Genomic DNA, 17,625 nt, shown 5'->3' with positions numbered 1-17,625 from the left:
CAGAGACCCAGTGTCAGTAATACAAACACAGCCAGCCTGAACCAAAGGCAGAAGAAACTCACCAGGACTGTCTTCCACAGCAGTAGTAGAACCTTTTTCATTGGAAAGTGTGGAGCATGACCACTACAGAACTTTGTCACCATACCAAAGAGCATCACAGCAAAAGGCTCACTGTTATATAGCGGAGCTCCTGCAATGTAATGCCACAATCAATCACGTGTAAAGCAAACTTGCACTAAAGCATGTAGTATAAATACAAAAGCAAATGCAGTCAAATGTTTAACATGCCAAGCAAGAATGTAAGGCATACATAATCAAACTTCTGAGGTAGCAGAAATTATTTCTGCCAATGAAACAATCAAATTGTTGCAAGCATGCAGAGTATATGTTAAGGCGTGATGTGAAACAGTCCAAATTTGGGCACAAACAAGATTAGGATAGATTACCTAGTTCAGTACGGAATGTCTGCCTCATGGATTTCCACTCCTCGGAGTCTGATTCCCCTTCCTCACGCAAAACATCTACCATCAGGTACATAATGTTCAACAGAACACTGAAATAAATGGAAATTCAAACTATTGAAAAAGAACCGCCTTCAAATCTTACTTAGAGTGTGATTAATAAAATTTAAGTAAGTACTCTTAGGCACATAAAAGAACATTTAAAAGCATTCCTTGTTGTAAAAATGTTCACTTTTCACGCACACAGCAGTAAAATTTTATACTGCTCTACTTATCTCTGCTAATCAGAAAATGTACAAATTGTGGCCCAGGATAGGCTTTTTGCCTGGTGTCTTCAATCTGCACCCCCTCCATCCTATAATGAATAGGGACATTGACGTGGCAATGGTTGAATTACTTCAGGCAGGGAGGGAGGGGGAGCAGAGTGAAGAGAACAGGTATAGAGCTTCTAGCCAGCAATGATAACATTTGCTGATTAGCAAAGCAATATGAACTTTACTGTTCTCTGCATTGAAAGTGAACATTTTTCACACACAGGGAATGCTTTCAAATGTTATTTAATGTATCTAAGAGTATTTACTTAAATTTAGTTTAGGGAGTTTAATCCCACTTTAAAGTGTGACTTCAGAGATTATTCAATTACAAATAGAATTTTCCCTTACCGCAGGTCTGTGCTGTCTGCTAGAGAGATTGCAGGTTTTCGAACTGCACTGCTACAGGCTGCGCTGTTTCTAGAAATGGTAGGAGATGTGTCAAATTATTTCTGGTCAACAAACTTTTATTTGAAAAAAGGCACAAGTGAATATACATATGCATGAAGCATGTAAAGAAATAACATTAGTAGGTACACAGAGCCCAGTCTGTTTGTTCCAATATTGCTGAAGCCACCACAAGAACTGAAGGGGAAATAACAATCAAATTATACACCTACAGGATCTTCTCAAAAAATTAGCATATTGTGATAAAGTTCATTATTTTCTGTAATGTACTGATAAACATTAGACTTTCATATATTTTAGATTCATTACACACAACTGAAGTAGTTCAAGCCTTTTATTGTTTTTCTTATTATTGATTTTGGCATACAGCTCATGAAAACCCAAAATTCCTATCTCAAAAAATCAGCATATGTCATCCGACCAATAAAAGAAAAGTGTTTTTAAAACAAAAAAAGTCAACCTTCAATTATGTTCAGTTATGCACTCAATACTTGGTCAGGAATCCTTCTGCAGAAATGACTGCTTCAATGCGGCGTGGCATGGAGGCAATCAGCCTGTGGCACTGCTCAGGTGTTATGGAGGCCCAGGATGCTTCGATAGCGGCCTTAAGCTTATCCAGAGTGTTGGGTCTTGCGTCTCTCAACTTTCTCTTCACAATATCCCACAAATTCTCTATGAGGTTCAGGTCAGGATAGTTGGCAGGCCAATTGAGCACAGTAATACCATGGTCGGTAAACCATTTACCAGTGGTTTTAGCACTGTGAGCAGGTGCCAGGTCGTGCTGAAAAATGAAATCTTCATCTCCATAAAGCTTTTCAGCAGATGGAAGCATGAAGTGCTCCAAAATCTCCTGATAGCTAGCTGCATTGACCCTGCTCTTGATAAAACACAGTGGACCAACACCAGCAGCTGACATGGCACCCCAGACCATCACTGACTGTGGGTACTTGACACTGGACTTCAGGCATTTTGGCATTTCCCTCTCCCCAGTCTTCCTCCAGACTCTGGCACCTTGATTTCCGAATGACATGTAAAAGTTGCTTTCATCCGAAAAAAGTACTTTGGACCACTGAGCAACAGTCCAGTGCTGCTTCTCTGTAGCCCAAGTCAGGCGCTTCTGCCGCTGTTTCTGGTTCAAAAGTGGGTTCATGCTTCCATCTGCTGAAAAGCGTTATGGAGGTGAAGATGTCATTTTTCAGCACGATCTGGCACCTGCTCACAGTGCCAAAACCACTGGTAAATGGTTTACTGACCATGGTATTACTGTGCTGCAAGATGTTGGGCCGACTTTCTCGATCGGTTGAGCGGTGCAATTTCTGGACGATCGATGAATGCAGCTAAACACCTTGCGCTTCCCCCCTAATGTTAAGTGCCCCCCCCCGGTGCCCAGTACATGTTATATATTGCCTTTCCATGGCTTCCGCTAGCTCCAGGCGCACTCCACTCTCCATACACGTGCACCCCACGTGGTTGCCTAGTGGGGGCATGCGTATGACATCAGACACACGGACACATTACTAAGCAACCACGTGGCATTCGTGTATGCAGAACAAAGTGCACCCGGAGCCTGCAAGGACAAGCGGACGTTGTGGACAGGTAATGTATAACATGCACTGGTAACCGGGGGGACACTTAACATTAGGGGAAAAGCGTTGGGACGGCGAGGCGGTCGGATGCGGAGTCACAAGGCCAATTCCTGATCGATTTCAGCACGAAATTCATCGGGAATTAGCCTGCGGTGTATGGGCAGCTGAAAGATCGCTCTCTAATCACTTTTGAATAGAGAGATTTGTCTCTTAGTCGAATCAGCCCATCATCGCTAGATGTATGGCTAGCTATACGCTGATCTACAGACAAGACAATGCATCAACTAGAGATTTTCCTCCTCCAGCTGTACTACTCACTCAACTTCCATGTTCAATAGTTCCACCAAGGCATTAAATGCCCCTGCTTCTAACAGAAGGAAGATGTTATACCGCTGCCATGTCTGGACTTCAGCCTCAGAACTGCACTCTCCAAAAGTGCCTACCAAAAAAAGATCCACATTAATAGAATGATCATTTACAGATGGGCATTTTATACATAGCTCTTAAAGAAGGCTTTTTTTGTGATTACCTTGTGCTACATACAACAATGCACGAGCCACCTTCAGTCTTTTCTCCCTGGCTGTGACTTCGAGTGCATCCAGGAGCCGCATGGTGTGCGCACGCTGCTGAGACACATCCAGCTCCATCCACCTTTTGTCAGGCACTTGTATAAAACATAGCAAGCGATAATAGCTTATTCAGACATCTTGACACCGCTGAATATTTTAGCATGCTTTCTAATTTTAGTATGACTCAGAAGGATAAGTACCCATTAATATGAAAAGTGCAGTCACCGTGTTCAGAGTTCAGAATGTTCCCACAGTCACAAATTATAGATAATTGTTACCACTTGCATATTGTACGGTTATGTGGTTGGGAGAACACAATGCCTCAACACCTTTCTACAGTTGCAATGCAGCAACATCAAAAACCTAATAAAGAGTAGCCCAACCTTTCCCTTCACATTATTTGCAATCTATGGAATACTGCCTACAAGACCCGAAATGCATTCAAAAGCCTCCAATTATTTTAGAAATAAAAGGCACTGGAAATAATCTTTGCTCTCTTTAAGAAAACCCAAGAAGACAATAAACTGATGCGATAAACAATTGTACAGTATCTATCCTCTTACTAAAAATTATTATACATTTTTTAGAATCCCAGTTTTATTTTCTGCGTTTCAGCTAAAAAGTAGGTTTCACAGTCAGAGAGCACTAAGCCAAAATATATGAACTATTGACCTTTTTTTTAATCTCTACCCTGCACTCAGAAGCTGTTCTCTTCCAGGCAAGCGTTTTATGGCTGTAATTCCTTTTCAGTGAGGATTATGTCATAGTCCTACATTTTTCCTTCCAGAAAAAAAAGGAATCTAGCCTAGTTATCTGTATGCTGGGAACTGTACATACACCTGTCTATCATGTCACCTCGGCTACACTTTAACCACTTCCTGCAAAATGGATTTCAAAATGCCCTATTTGTGCATCTTCAGTGCAAATAAGGCATTTATAAAAGTCTAACCTGTTATTGTGACTCCACAACTGTGCATGTTTTGCAGGCAAAGCACAGTTGGGGCATTTAGTGTCTCAGCTAGGTGGATTCCAAGTACAAGAGACACTACTTACCCCACCTGTGCACAGGTGAGGTTGCCTGCGAACGTGCACCACTGGGGAGTCACGAGGACAGGTTTGAGAAACACTGGCCTACGGCATAAAGCGATTAGTAATCATTAGTAAGCACTTCTGCCATTCAGACTATATGGGCTGCACAGCAGTGCTATGCACTATAGAACTGCTGCACACATTTTCAGCAAAGCTGAAATAATTCACTGTAATGAATGAGATCAGCAGCGCAACGCACGGCAATGCAGATAACATCTGCGTTGCCTAATGTGAACGAGGCCTTAGGGTCTGGTGATTAGGAAGGCCATAGGGTCCCTTTTCCAACAATTGGTATAATAATGTTGAAATCTGATGATTGCAGACGATTAAATGCAGCCTGGATATTAAATTTAATGAAATCATCAGGTAATGAGGGCAGTCCATGGAGGCGTTATTGCAAATCTCCAAGAATTTTAAACAATTGCACCCACTTTATTCACAACCTGCAAAGACCATAAATAAGGGTTTATACAATTATAGTGATCCACAGGCTTCCTCCTTTTTTGGGGGTGATACACTGTTTCTGCAGTATACCCACTTACCCCACCAGCATCTTCTGTAAAGGGGCATACATTGTGCTACAGCTCAACTTTAGGCATGGCAAGAAGTGCGGCGCATAGTGCCACTAAACCTCCCTCCTAAAGCTCCTTGTGGCAGAGGGCATGGTCTAACTTGTCACTCACACTGCCTCCTGAGAAGCCCTACAGTGCAGCTGGAAGCCTGGCAGACTGCTCCAGAGGACAGGCCACCAGGATTAAAAAAAAAATAAATATATATATAATATTATATATATATATTATAATATAATATAATATAATATAATATAATATATATACATATATATATATATATATATATATATATATATATATATATATATATATATATATATATATATATATATATATGTATATATATATATATATATATATCTAAACAGCACTGTTTATGTGCTGTACAGGGATAAGAGAAGCGGCAGCCAATCGTAAAGGACCACTATCATGAAAAAGTTTTAAATACACCTGCGCACAAGTATGTAAAAAAAAAATTCACTGTAAATAACTTTTCTATACAGCTGTCACTTACAGTAAGTAACAACAATCTAACAGCTCTGATGGACAGGTTTTGGACTAGTCCATCTTTTCATGGGAGTTTTTCAGGATTTACATTATTTTCAAAAAGCTTTCCATGGGCAGCAGTGGCACAGTGTGTACAATGAGTAAGTAGGCCTCCCAGCGTCTTTGTATAGGTCTATTCCAGGGAGTGCTTTTGAAAGGAGAAAAAAAAAAAACACTCTGAGAATACCCAATTAAGAAATGAGCTAGTGAATACCAGTCAGGAAGATGTTCAAATCTTTAAGATTAATAATAATGACTGTAAATCACAGCTACTTATGAAAAAGTGTACAGTGCAATTTACAGTGCAATTCACTTTGTGACAAATGTAAATATATGTAATGTACATTTCACAGTTTCCTGCAACAGCAGTCCTTTAATTCAGAGAATACTACTCTCACAATTACTGTACTAACATGTTAAAATTGTACCTGATACATACACAATTCCTGCAAGTTCCAGATAAAATGTGTCCTAAAAGAATACATTTAACTGAAATGAGAACCAAGGAAAGGGTGACCCACCATGTATCCGAAAGTCCTCTTCAAAGCATTTCCTGTTAAGCTGGAATTCAGGACCCTCTGTGTAACTATACAGCTCTAATAAAATAGAAGGATGGATGCAACAATATGGTAAATGTATTATTTCTCAGGAGTTTAACAGGCCAACTATTAACAGAAAATAGTTATAGCAGTGGCGCTTAGGAAACAATATACCATATTTTTCAGACTATAAGACGCTCCGGACTATAAGACGCACCCAGGTTTAGAGGACAAAAATCAGGGGGAAAAAAAAAATCTACTAAACCTGTTGCCTCCATGGTCCAGGGGTGTCTTATGTTAGCCCTGGGAAACGTGCACAGTGTGTGGAAGCAGGGGAAGAGGAAGAAGGGAGCTCAGTGACTAGGGAGCCAGTTATTATCCACAGTTTGAGCTGACTGGAATGGAAATGGGAAAGTAGGAAAGGGAGATCCACATCACACATGGATTAGTTGAAAAGCTAGTGCACATACAGAGTCAGTGTAGCATATAGTGTGTCTTAGTAATCAAATACTTGCATATAGCAAAGCCCTACAAATCATCTTCAAAGTTGCTGCAGTATAACAAATGAAAATACAGTGCACATTTTAATAAAACCATGTACAGAAAGGGAAAGTATCCAGTAGAAGTGGTAGGGTGTAATGTGCAGTGTGAGAGCCACCCTGGCAGTCCTAATTACACGTATCAGTAAGTGTAACAATGGTGAAGTTGGTAAAGAGAACAGGATCCTTTTGTACTTACAGCCTTTGTGATTATTGCGGCGGTGGAGTGCGCTGCGGATTACGTGGGTCAGTGAAATAACGAGCGTGACCATCCGCCGATGTATGGTACTTCCAGTATGGTACTTCCTTCATCCCCCTGTGTCCTGCTCCCGGTGTCTATGGGTCCCCCTTCCTCTGCCGCGCTGCTCTGGGACCCCATGTCCGCGTGTATACAGTATACACGCTGCAGCCACGCCGCCATCAATAGCAAGAAGCCACGCAGGTTTGGGTGCCATCTTCCAATCAGGCGAGGGGGCGCTGCCCCAAACCGCCAATGACACCACTCATTGCTCTCTTCTTCCGGGCCCGCTGGTCTCGAAGGCGGGACCACAGGTCTTATTGGGGCCAATCACTACGCTGTGAAGGGAGCAATGAGCGGTGTGATTGGCCATCTGGGGCAGCGCCCCCTCGCCTGATTGGAAGATGGCACCCAAACCTGCGTGACTTCTTGCTATTGATGGTGGCATGGCTGCAGCGTGTATACTGTATACACGCGAACATGGGGACCGAGAGCAGCGCGGCAGAGGAAGGGGGACCCATAGACACCGGGAGCAGGACACAGGGGGATGAAGGAAGTACCATACGTCAATGGTCACGCTCGTTATTTCACTGACCCACGTGATCCGCAGCGCACTCCACCGCCGCAATAATCACAAAGGCTGTAAGTACAAAAGGATCCTGTCCTCTTTCCCAACTTCACCATTGTTAAATTTACAGAGACATAGAGAGGAGGACACAGAAATGGAGGGGAGACGGGGGACAACATTTTTAAAATACATGGCACAGGTCCAAATATTGCATTCAGACTATAAGACGCACTGACTTTTTCTCCCTCCTTTTGGGGGAGAAAAAGTGCGTCTTATAGTCCGAAAAATACGGTAGTTATTCTGAGCAGCTTTGTCATGCCTTCTGGACAAACAAAATCATAACTGGACATCCGAATACTATAAATAAATAAAGCCTTGTACACATGTGCAGGGACTGATGCTCACAGACATTGGGACTCAATCCCTCGGGCGACAGTTTAGGGCTGACTGCTGTACATACCTGTTGCTAGTTTGCAGTCTAGTGATGTGTTCTGCTGATATGGAGGGAGGGTGGAGAGAGGACAACGTAACGCATGACAAGAAGCATGGACCAGGAAGGGTAAGGAAGAGAACAATAGCCTTGGCCTACGCTCTGACAACATGATCCAGCAGGCAAGATCTCTTACTGACTTGTCAGGGCTGCCATGGCCCCAACTGACTACCTCAGTCTAAACCATCTAGCTTATGTACACATACATACACACACACTGGATGGTTCTTGACTGAAGCTTGCAGACTAGCAATGAGTCTGTACAGCGCTCAGCCCCTAAGTCCCGACAAGGTTTAAGATACACTTAACCTCCTGAGCGATAATCCCGAGCTGAGCTCGGGGTATGTCGCGCAGGAGGATTTCTCAGGCCCCGCTGGGCCGATTTGCATAATTTTTTTTTTGTTACACGCAGCTAGCACTTTGCTAGCTGCGTGTAACTTCCGATCGCCGCCGCTCGCCGCCGATCCGCCGCTACCCGCCGTTCCGCGCAGCCCCCCCCCCTCCCCAACCCCTTGCGCAGCCTGGCCAATCAGTGCCAGGCAGCGCTGAGGGGTGGATCGGAACTCCCTATGACGTCACGACGTCCATGACGTCGGTGACGTCATCCCGCCCCGTCGCCATGGCGACCAGGGAAGCCCAGCAGGAAATCCCGTTCTGAACGGGATTTCCTGCTTACTCTGATCGCCGAAGGCGATCGGAGTGGGTGGGGGGATGCCGCTGCGCTGCGGCTATCATGTAGCGAGCCCTGGGCTCGCTACATGATTTAAAAAATAAAAAAAATTTAAAAAAAATAGTGCTGCGCCACCTCTTGGGCGATATAATTGTATCGCCCAGAGGGTTAAGCTAAGTACACTTTAGGGGCATGGCAGAGTGGATTCCTGGGGGGAGGGGCACAGAAATAACATTGTGATCTGTCCTTCTCAGGCATCATTAAGGATCCAGCATGACGGATCCTTAATGACCCCCGACACCCAAACAAGATCAACCGGGCAGCCTCTGAACACACACTCAATCATCGGCTGATACTATAATTATTGGCCATTTTGGATGACAATTATCGTGTGTGTACATACCCCTTAAAGTGGATCCGAGATAAACTTTTACTCATTGCATAATTGTGTTCCTTTCATATAGTTTATAGGGCATTCCTCAAGCCAAATATTTTTTTGTTTTGTTTTATTACTCTGATTTGTTTTAATAACTAAACAAGCCTCGCCCACAGCTTTTCAGAGAGCCTTGGCACTCAGTCCCAGGTAGCAGGGGCTTATGGGAGCTCAGTCTGGGCAGGAGGAGGAGTAGGTTACTAGGCATTGACTTAAGAGGCAGAGGGGAGGAGGGAGGAGGAGAAGAGAGAATTTACACACAGGCAAGCTGATAGCATCTCCAGCCCTCAGGCCTGTGACAATGTGACAAACAGAACACGGCTGCCCTCGTATCACAGCAATAAATAATCATAAACATTAAAGCTGTTTGCAGCTAGATTTGCTGTATAAACTATCTAAACTTTAGAGAAGATATATAGACAAGTTATTTGTTATAGTTACTTTTTCATCTCAGATCCGCTTTAACCACTTCCTGAATTTGATACAGTATCTCTATGCCCCTTGAGGGTTCATCTTAGCTCTTTGGGTGTAGATTTACGTACTCCCATCACTGCACGTTAGAGCACTGATCGGTGAATGGGAAAATGTGCTCCCAAAGCCGAAAACACACATACACATTACTTCTCAGTACACAGGATATAGTATGGGGACACCTTGTGGACAAAAAGTAAAATTATATAAATACATTAAAAAATATATAGTTATTAACCCCTTTTAACCCCCTCCCTCACAGTTACCAAAATAAAACACTTGTTAAAAAAAACATGAAGGGTGGAAGAATCCCTGACAGGGAGTTGGGTAAAGTTTCAGGAAAAGTGACATGGGGGTGGTAAGAAACAAAAGGGTGGAAAAAAAAAAACATTAAAAAAAAACTTAAGGTAGATGGTGGGCGGGGGCGACACCTTAGAGCATGTGGTTATGAAGCGTTGTGCAGTGTAGTAAAACCTGCAGCTTTGTACAAATGCTAGATAGTACTTGGCCGAGGTAGCCTGTCTGGGCTGCCTCTGCTGAAAATCTAGCGTGTCTACGTCGGCCTCTGATCCCCTTCATGCGTCTGCAAGAGATCAGCCTAATGGATCATCATGGCAGAGAGCATTGTTCTCTTACTCACCTCCCCCCGATGGTTGCCACTTCGTCATGCACCATGCAGTCGGCTCCCCCTCTCGATAGCATATGAATGTGCAGCTGGCCTACAGGCTAGCAATGTGTCTGTAGAAAACTCAGCCCCAAACTGTTTGGATCAAAGCCCAATTTCTTTGGGCAGCAGTCCTTGTAAGTGCATACTGGTCCCCCCCCCCCCCCCCCCCCACCTGTTGGGCAGAGAATTAACTGAAACATGCATTAAATTAAAAAAAATAAATAAATAAAAAAAAAAAAAAAATTAAGCAGGCATTAATCAGCTACTGTACTAACATTTATGCCTGTATTTTTTTTTAGCTTTTAGAATGACTGTTAATGTCTATGTATAATCTTAAGGCGGTGTCCTTATCCTATAAACGTATGCGTTTTATTTCCTGAGTGAAGGATTAAAACAATGGATCTGAGAATAAAACAAAGAGCTGCCATTGAATTTCTGCCAAAAGTGGTTTCCGCATCTAAGGAAATCAATACTTGTCTTAAGAATGTTTCAAGAGGTAGAAACTAAAAATGCTGAGAAGCAGAGGAGTGTCCAATATGGGATTCCTTGGGCGCACAAACCTATTTTCTATTCAGATATGGTCTACAAGAATGAACAGCATCCCTCATTCCTTCTAAAACCTGCCAAAAAGTAACGCCTGAGACACTGTCCCGAGGTGAAAGCCCGGTAAGGTCTCTACAGGACAAGTAGCCAACACACTGTAGGAAATCTCAAGTGGCTCTGTCTGGGAAGCAGAGCTGGCAAAACGGTTTCAATTTTATGGCTGTTCACACAAACTTGGGTTTTTGAGGCTTGGGCTCTTGGCGGGAAAACAGAAAAGATAACCCTGTTCCCTCCCTAAAGTTGAAAAACCATGGCTAGCCTTGATGATGTGGGATCTGAGCTGCCTTATGTCCCACTACAATTGAGGAGGAGGTACTATACCAGCTTCAGTGTCCCTTCACTCAGGGAATTGAGCAGGGCTTTCAGGTACCTGCATACCATCAGTCACAACACTATTCTCTGAGTAGAGTTACTAAGCTCTGGCTCATAAGTAAAAGCCCACTAGCAGGGCTTTCAGGTTGCTGCATACCATCAGTCACAACACTATTCTGAGTGGAGTTACTAAGCTCTGGCTCATAAGTACCCACAGCTCTCCACATAGTCATTGCCAATGATGCTTTGCAACATAATAGCAGGAAATTCACAATTTTAAACAGTGCCGCAACATGTCCACCCAAACGATGGCAGGCGGCGCAGCTAGGCCATTTTTTCATAGATTTGATGCTGAAAACTATCAGAAATTTGTATGTGGTGTATGGGCAGGCAACAGATCCCTTTTTCATTGTATCTAATCAGAGAGGGATCTGTCTCATGGTCGATCTGCCCATACATCACCTGATGTATGGCCACCTTTACAGGTGTCAAAATTCTATAGGTTTGGAAGATGTAGCAGAGGAGATATTGCAGAACCACTTACTGAGTACATGGCAAAGTGTTTGCAAATCATCAGTAAATGATATTAAACTGAGTCATCTCAATACAAGGAGTTGGCCAAGCACATACTTATCATACCTTACCTGACAGTTCAGCAGCCCATTTGTCTGAGTCAGCATACACAAACTCTAGGTCTGGGGACTCTGAGTAACCCTGAAATTAGAGATATTTTTTTGTAAGTTGGAGCATTACATGAAAACAAGCAAAAGGAATACATCCACAATAATTAGTTTATATAAGAGATTGCGTACACTGCTTTGTAAAATTATCTATGCCCTTGGGCTTTTTCAAACATTATAGTGACACCATATAAAGATAGTTTCATTGCTCAACAGTGCTCATCAGCATTACAGGTTAAAAATGTTTAACCACTTTGTCCTTTGCTACAGTATATCTACGTCATCTGTGGTACCCTCCAAGCCACCATGACGTAGATATACTGACTTGCTTGCAGCCCTGCTGTGCACGATCAGGTGCGCTTCAGAGCAACCCCCCCGGCACTGTCAGCTGCCTTACTAATTGGTGAAAGGGAAAATGTTCCCTTGTAGCCAATTAGTGACCCCCGCCCCCCCCTTCAACCCCAGATTCCATTCACTGCGGTGCACGCAGCCTTGTGATGCCGAACAACCGGGTCCCGGCTTGATGACATCATCAAGCTGGGACCCGGTGTTCGGTATCACTGGGCTGAGTGCAGCCCGGTGAATGGAAGCTGGGGCTGAAGGATTATCGCAGGAACCAGGTAAGGTGAGATCTTCTTCTTGCAGGGGCATTTTTTTATCGATCTGGCCACGGAGGGGGCAGAGTAGTAAGGGGGGCACATCTGGCTACCCATAACAGAGGGTGGGGGTAGTGTTCTGAAAGGGGGGGTTGAAATGTATTTTGGGGCCCATCAGGGTAACAGGGGGTGGGGAATTAATAATGGGGGGCACATCTGATGGTCCTGGGGGCCATAACCTAACACTGGGGGCATATTTGGCTATAATGGGGAGTGGGCGTTAATCCTGGGGGCACATCTGGCTACAATGGGGAACATTGATCCCGGGGACACATCTTGCTATAATGGTGGGTCCTATTCAGGGGGGCGCATCTGTCTATATGGGGGGGGCTAGCAAATACGGGGGACAGATCTGGCTATACTGGGGGGCTGATATTGGGGACACGCCTGGCTAGCCATCCTTGGGGGACATAATACTGGTGGCATGTTTGTTATCTACTGTAGCATTTTTTATTTTTTACTAGAATTTGTGAAACCTAAGGATCAATGCGATTTTTCATCCCCCTCCCCTCTTTTTCCCATTAAAATGCATAGAATTTCTTTTTTCTTGGGTCAAAATACCCCCCTATGAAAGTCTAGTATGTCCTGAAAAAAACAATAACTAGATCATTTAGGTGTCGTGAGTAGGGATAAAGTTATGGCTGTTTGAATAGAGACATGGCTAAAAACTGCTCTGGTCCATAAGGGGAAAAGAAGGTCTGGATGCGAAGTGGTTAATACAATTATATTACTGTCAGAATCCTATACAGCAATATCAACCCTGCAATGTCAAAGTCTTTTTTGGACTTCTCATCCTCGGTATTTCCTCTGAGGCCTTGTTTACATCTGTGCACTTCTATACGCTTCTGTCCGAAACGAGGCCTAATTACACGGGTCTCTCATACAACATTTACAGTAAAACAAAGTACCATAGTGTATCATAGCGCAATACTGCAATAAATAACTGATTTTCCTCTGCCACCGAATTCAATGGTCGTGAGCTGAACACAATTCCAGCACTATCAGTAGACAAATGTGCTCACCAGAATCATTGGCTAACCAATCACAGACCTGCAATCACATTTCAAAGACTCACTCTCCTGTCTCCCTGTTGCTATCCTTCTCAATTCCTTTTCCGTAGATTAAACATGGTAATAAAGAAAACAATGTAATACTGTAAATGTAAGTGTAAAATAAAGAAAGACTTCACTTCAGCAGTCCACGTGTGCAGGGTAACCACCTCTGTGTGCACCCCTCCACCACATGCAAACTCCTACATTCACCAACTTTCCTAGCTGACCAGTGAAAGACCAGCAGCTAGCGCTTTGGTGGGAGATGGCCCACTCTCTGAGATTTTCCTTCCAGTAAAGGTACATACACACGTCCAACAAAGTGCACGACCAACACCACAATGAACCGTTTACACGGTTTTTGTGCAACAACCAACTCATTTACATACTGTACATGCAAGCAAAAAGACAGACTACATGGCAAAGCTGCATTCAAAATAAATACGTCATTCAAATGACGTTGTACACACCGCTCGTTGCATACAGTATAATCTTGCTATAGTAAACTCCAAGGGACCAGGAAAAGTGATTTTGTATATCAGAAGTTTACTATATCAGAATTTGTCATAGAAATTGCCCAGCATGCCCTGGTACCATCTCTACTGCAAACGACCAACTCTGTCCTCCCAGTGGAGGTACAGTACAAGCACTTGCACATTTGATGGACTACCAGTTTAAAGAGTAACTGTTAGCCCCAAAACTGAAAATTAAATCTCTCTTGCAATCTTTTATTTACTATTTAAATGAGCCAAAAAGGCATTGTAGAAGTTAAAAATCAATATAATTTTTTTTACTATGTATCCTTTTACCCCAGCTCCGGACGCAAAGCCGCATATCAGATACTGCTGAGCATGCATAGCATGCCTAGCTCTGCCCGACCCCCCTCTCCCCCCCAGGACCAGGTGCCGATGTATGCTCACTCCAAACAGCTGACTGCTCTGACACGGAGAGAGAGCGGGACCACTTCCAGCGCCGCCACCGCAGAGCAGCCGCCGCCGAGTCACATGTGAGAGATGCACGTGCATCTTGGTGTGAAAAGAGGCCTTAGGGGCCAAAAAACATGTTTACTATAACAGAAGTTGTATTATATCCGGGTTTACTATACCAAGTGTTTCTCCTATATACTTATAATGGAGACTGTCTGAGATCTGAAGAGGTAGTTTAATATACCCGAGTTTATTATAACGACACTATACTGTAACATGTCTCACACCAGTGATTCTCTAGCACTATCTGGTAATTGCTAGATCAGTAGTGTCACCACTTTGATAAAAATTGATTTATCGTATCACCGACCTACACAAAATAGCCCAGCATTTTAAAGATGTTTATAAATAAGCTGAAAACGTATGAAGACAAGTATTCAGCCCCTTTCCTTGGTTTTAACTAATTTTTGTTACGCAGGCACTTTGTCATAATGCAAGGTTTAGGTCATTTTTTGTTGAACGCAAATACTTGCTGATAAAAGTAAAAGGATTCCTTATAAGGTTAGTTCTAGCATTTTCCTTTAGGGTCAGTTCATACAAAGACTGCTGCTATGCATTGTGACGAACAGGCAGACGGCTCAAGAAAGCAATTGTTTACTAAAGGCCATTCCACGGGCACCCGTTTCTAATGTTTTTTTTTTTGTTTTTGTCCATTGCATTTCTGCAACAACAAACCCGACCAATATGACTGGTCAGAATGCGCTGGCATTGTTGTAATCTCCTCTTGCACTAACGTGGCCTAATTACTAAGAGTCTCTTGCATTGGGGAAACCCAAAGCAAGGCTTAAATACATTTTAAAACATTTGTCACTTAGATGTGTGTTTGGAAAATTTTGTCAAATAGTAGAATATGTTTATTAAAGAGGAACTGTGATCAAAATAACATAATAAAATTGCTAATTTATTTAATCAGTGTTTGCCCACTGTAAAATCTTTCCTCTCCATGATTGACTTTCTGAAATGCATCACAGACAGCAACATTAGTGGTGGCAGGTGATCTCTGCAGAATGTTTGTTACTGAAAGTTTTGAAGCCAGTACAAAATCATAGCTGGTCTCTGCTGGGAGAATTCCTTATAAACAGCCTAGGATAAGCCTTGGTGGGAGGATGGGGCTACATACCAATATATAGCTATAGGATGTGTGTCTGATACCTAAACCAGGATATTTAACATAAAAGTGGGTATCATGAATAATTTAATGCATTCTACTATATGTTGTTCCAGTTCCTTAAATCCAAGCCAGGACTACTGAACCACTTGTTTTCCAGAGTGCCCAATTTAGCAAGGGAGAATTTTTGTAAATAAACTCTAAAATTCCCTACTGATAACTCACTACAACACAATTTTGCCCCACTGATTTCCAGCGCAGAACAGCTTCAGTCAAGCTCACATTTTTCGCATAGCAGGCATACCAGACTCCTTCCTGCATTACACAAAGTTTTATATATATATTTAGTAGAATACTGTAGAGTAGAGACCTCCATGATTAGATGTGGATCAGGGACTCAATTGTTGCCCACTATTAAGCCATCTTTTCTTTTCATTTAACAGTAATAGACATCAGAGTGTAACGTTAAGGGGAAGACTATAATAGTAAATCAGGAATGGTTAGCAGGATCTGCTCACCTCCGAGTCTTTCCGCTGGTTGCGGTTATACTCCCGACCCTTGGCTGGCAGGGGACTCCCAGGACCAATTCCGCCCGCTCCAGCCCTCATTTTGTTGTTGACAGCCAGCGAACCCGAGGCCTCCATCATCATCTTCGGCTGAATAGCTAAATCACGCGATAACTCTGAATAGTTCCGTGGAACGCAAGCATTTCCTCTGTACAGAGCGCCACCTCCAACACGTCACCAAATCGGCCACCGTATTCCCAATGTTCTCTGCGTTATCTCGCGGGAATTGGTCGTGTAATGCTCTGGGGAGTGTGTATAAGGTGTAAGATATAAAATAAATGTTATCAAAACTATACAGAAATCGAATATAAATGGGACAGAGCAGTGATGTGCATGTGTGATGTGATGATGATGATCATGTGTAGGTCTGGAATTGTGAAAGGAATTTTACTATGATTTTATTACATAAAATAACTAAATGGAAACTAGCAGTGAGCCACATTGAGGCATGAGCAAATCTGCAGCTTTTAACTGCGGACAAAAAATGCATGCGGAAACGCATGTAATGCAAGTCTATAGAGCTGCAGCGTTTTCTGGATGTATATGCAATTATGTATAGCGTTTTAAGAAAAAGATACAACCACATTCCTGCACAACGCATGCGGTTTTCAATAGAAATCAATGACTACTGTTAAAAAAAATGCTTTTAACCGCGGACAAAAATGCATGAGGAAACGCATATAATGAAAGTCTATGTAGATGCTGCGTTTTCTGGATGAATATGCGATTCCGTATAGCGTTTAAAAAAGATACAACCATTTTCCTGCACAATGCATGCGGGTTTTTAATAGAAATCTATGGCTACTGTTTAAAAAAAAATGCTAGTTAAACTCTCTGCAAATCAATCGTGCGGCAAAATGCTTGTGGGGAATCTTCTACAATTTCCGCAACGGTAAGTATTATTCCTCCCTAAAAGTGGAAAAAAAATCAGGGCCTGGCCACTTAGAAGCCCATTCCCACACTTAGGGCCTGTACAAATGCCCAAGGCATGTCACCCGTCGGGGATCAGGAGCTGATCCCCTTGGGCGAGGTTGCTGAGCCCTGCCACACATAGCTGACAATGTGCTCACACGGCAGGGGAGCAGAGCGAACAATGCGATCGTCTGGGAATCGGCATTGCTGTGGTCGGGTACATCCATCTGGCGGGTTGGTCATTTGGTGCCATACACACGCCTAATTGTTGATTGAGGCAGTCGATATCAGCCACCTCAGCTGACAGTCAGGCGACTTTAAAGCTAATGTGAAAGGACCACTATCGCGGAAAAAGTAAGCAGTTGAAATCTGACAGAACCGACAGGGTTTGGGCCAGTCCATTTCCGCATGGGAAATTCTCACGGTTTTCTTTGATTTGAAAAGCATATCCTGAACAGCAGTTGCAAAGTCTAAAGGCTCATACACACATCAGACCATAGTCTTTGGAAAATGAAAGATCACAGACCAATTTTAACCCCTTCCATGTAGTATGAGAGCCATACCTACACAGTCTATTCTATGGAGCTGAACTCCCC

The 17,625-nt window shown here is 43.1% G+C and overlaps 1 protein-coding gene across 1 annotated transcript in view; it reads right to left on the bottom strand.

Annotated features, from left to right (window-relative positions):
* The window catches only part of STRIP1 (striatin interacting protein 1), a 43,079-nt gene extending 26,807 nt beyond the window's left edge, over window positions 1–16,272 (bottom strand). The window contains exons 1-8 of the mRNA XM_068269535.1: window positions 16,070–16,272; window positions 11,717–11,786; window positions 6,064–6,138; window positions 3,296–3,430; window positions 3,085–3,205; window positions 1,124–1,192; window positions 447–553; window positions 63–190 (exon numbers count right to left, since the gene is read on the bottom strand). Coding sequence (XP_068125636.1) covers window positions 63–190; window positions 447–553; window positions 1,124–1,192; window positions 3,085–3,205; window positions 3,296–3,430; window positions 6,064–6,138; window positions 11,717–11,786; window positions 16,070–16,201 — 837 coding nt within the window. The 5' untranslated portion in view covers window positions 16,202–16,272. The remainder of the gene's footprint in view (window positions 1–62; window positions 191–446; window positions 554–1,123; window positions 1,193–3,084; window positions 3,206–3,295; window positions 3,431–6,063; window positions 6,139–11,716; window positions 11,787–16,069) is intronic.
* Between the last annotated feature and the right edge of the window lie 1,353 nt (window positions 16,273–17,625).

The sequence above is a fragment of the Hyperolius riggenbachi genome, chromosome 2, assembly GCF_040937935.1.
Source record: "Hyperolius riggenbachi isolate aHypRig1 chromosome 2, aHypRig1.pri, whole genome shotgun sequence".
Classification (NCBI taxonomy): Eukaryota; Metazoa; Chordata; class Amphibia; order Anura; family Hyperoliidae; genus Hyperolius; species Hyperolius riggenbachi.
This window is presented reverse-complemented; position numbering and strand designations above follow the sequence as displayed.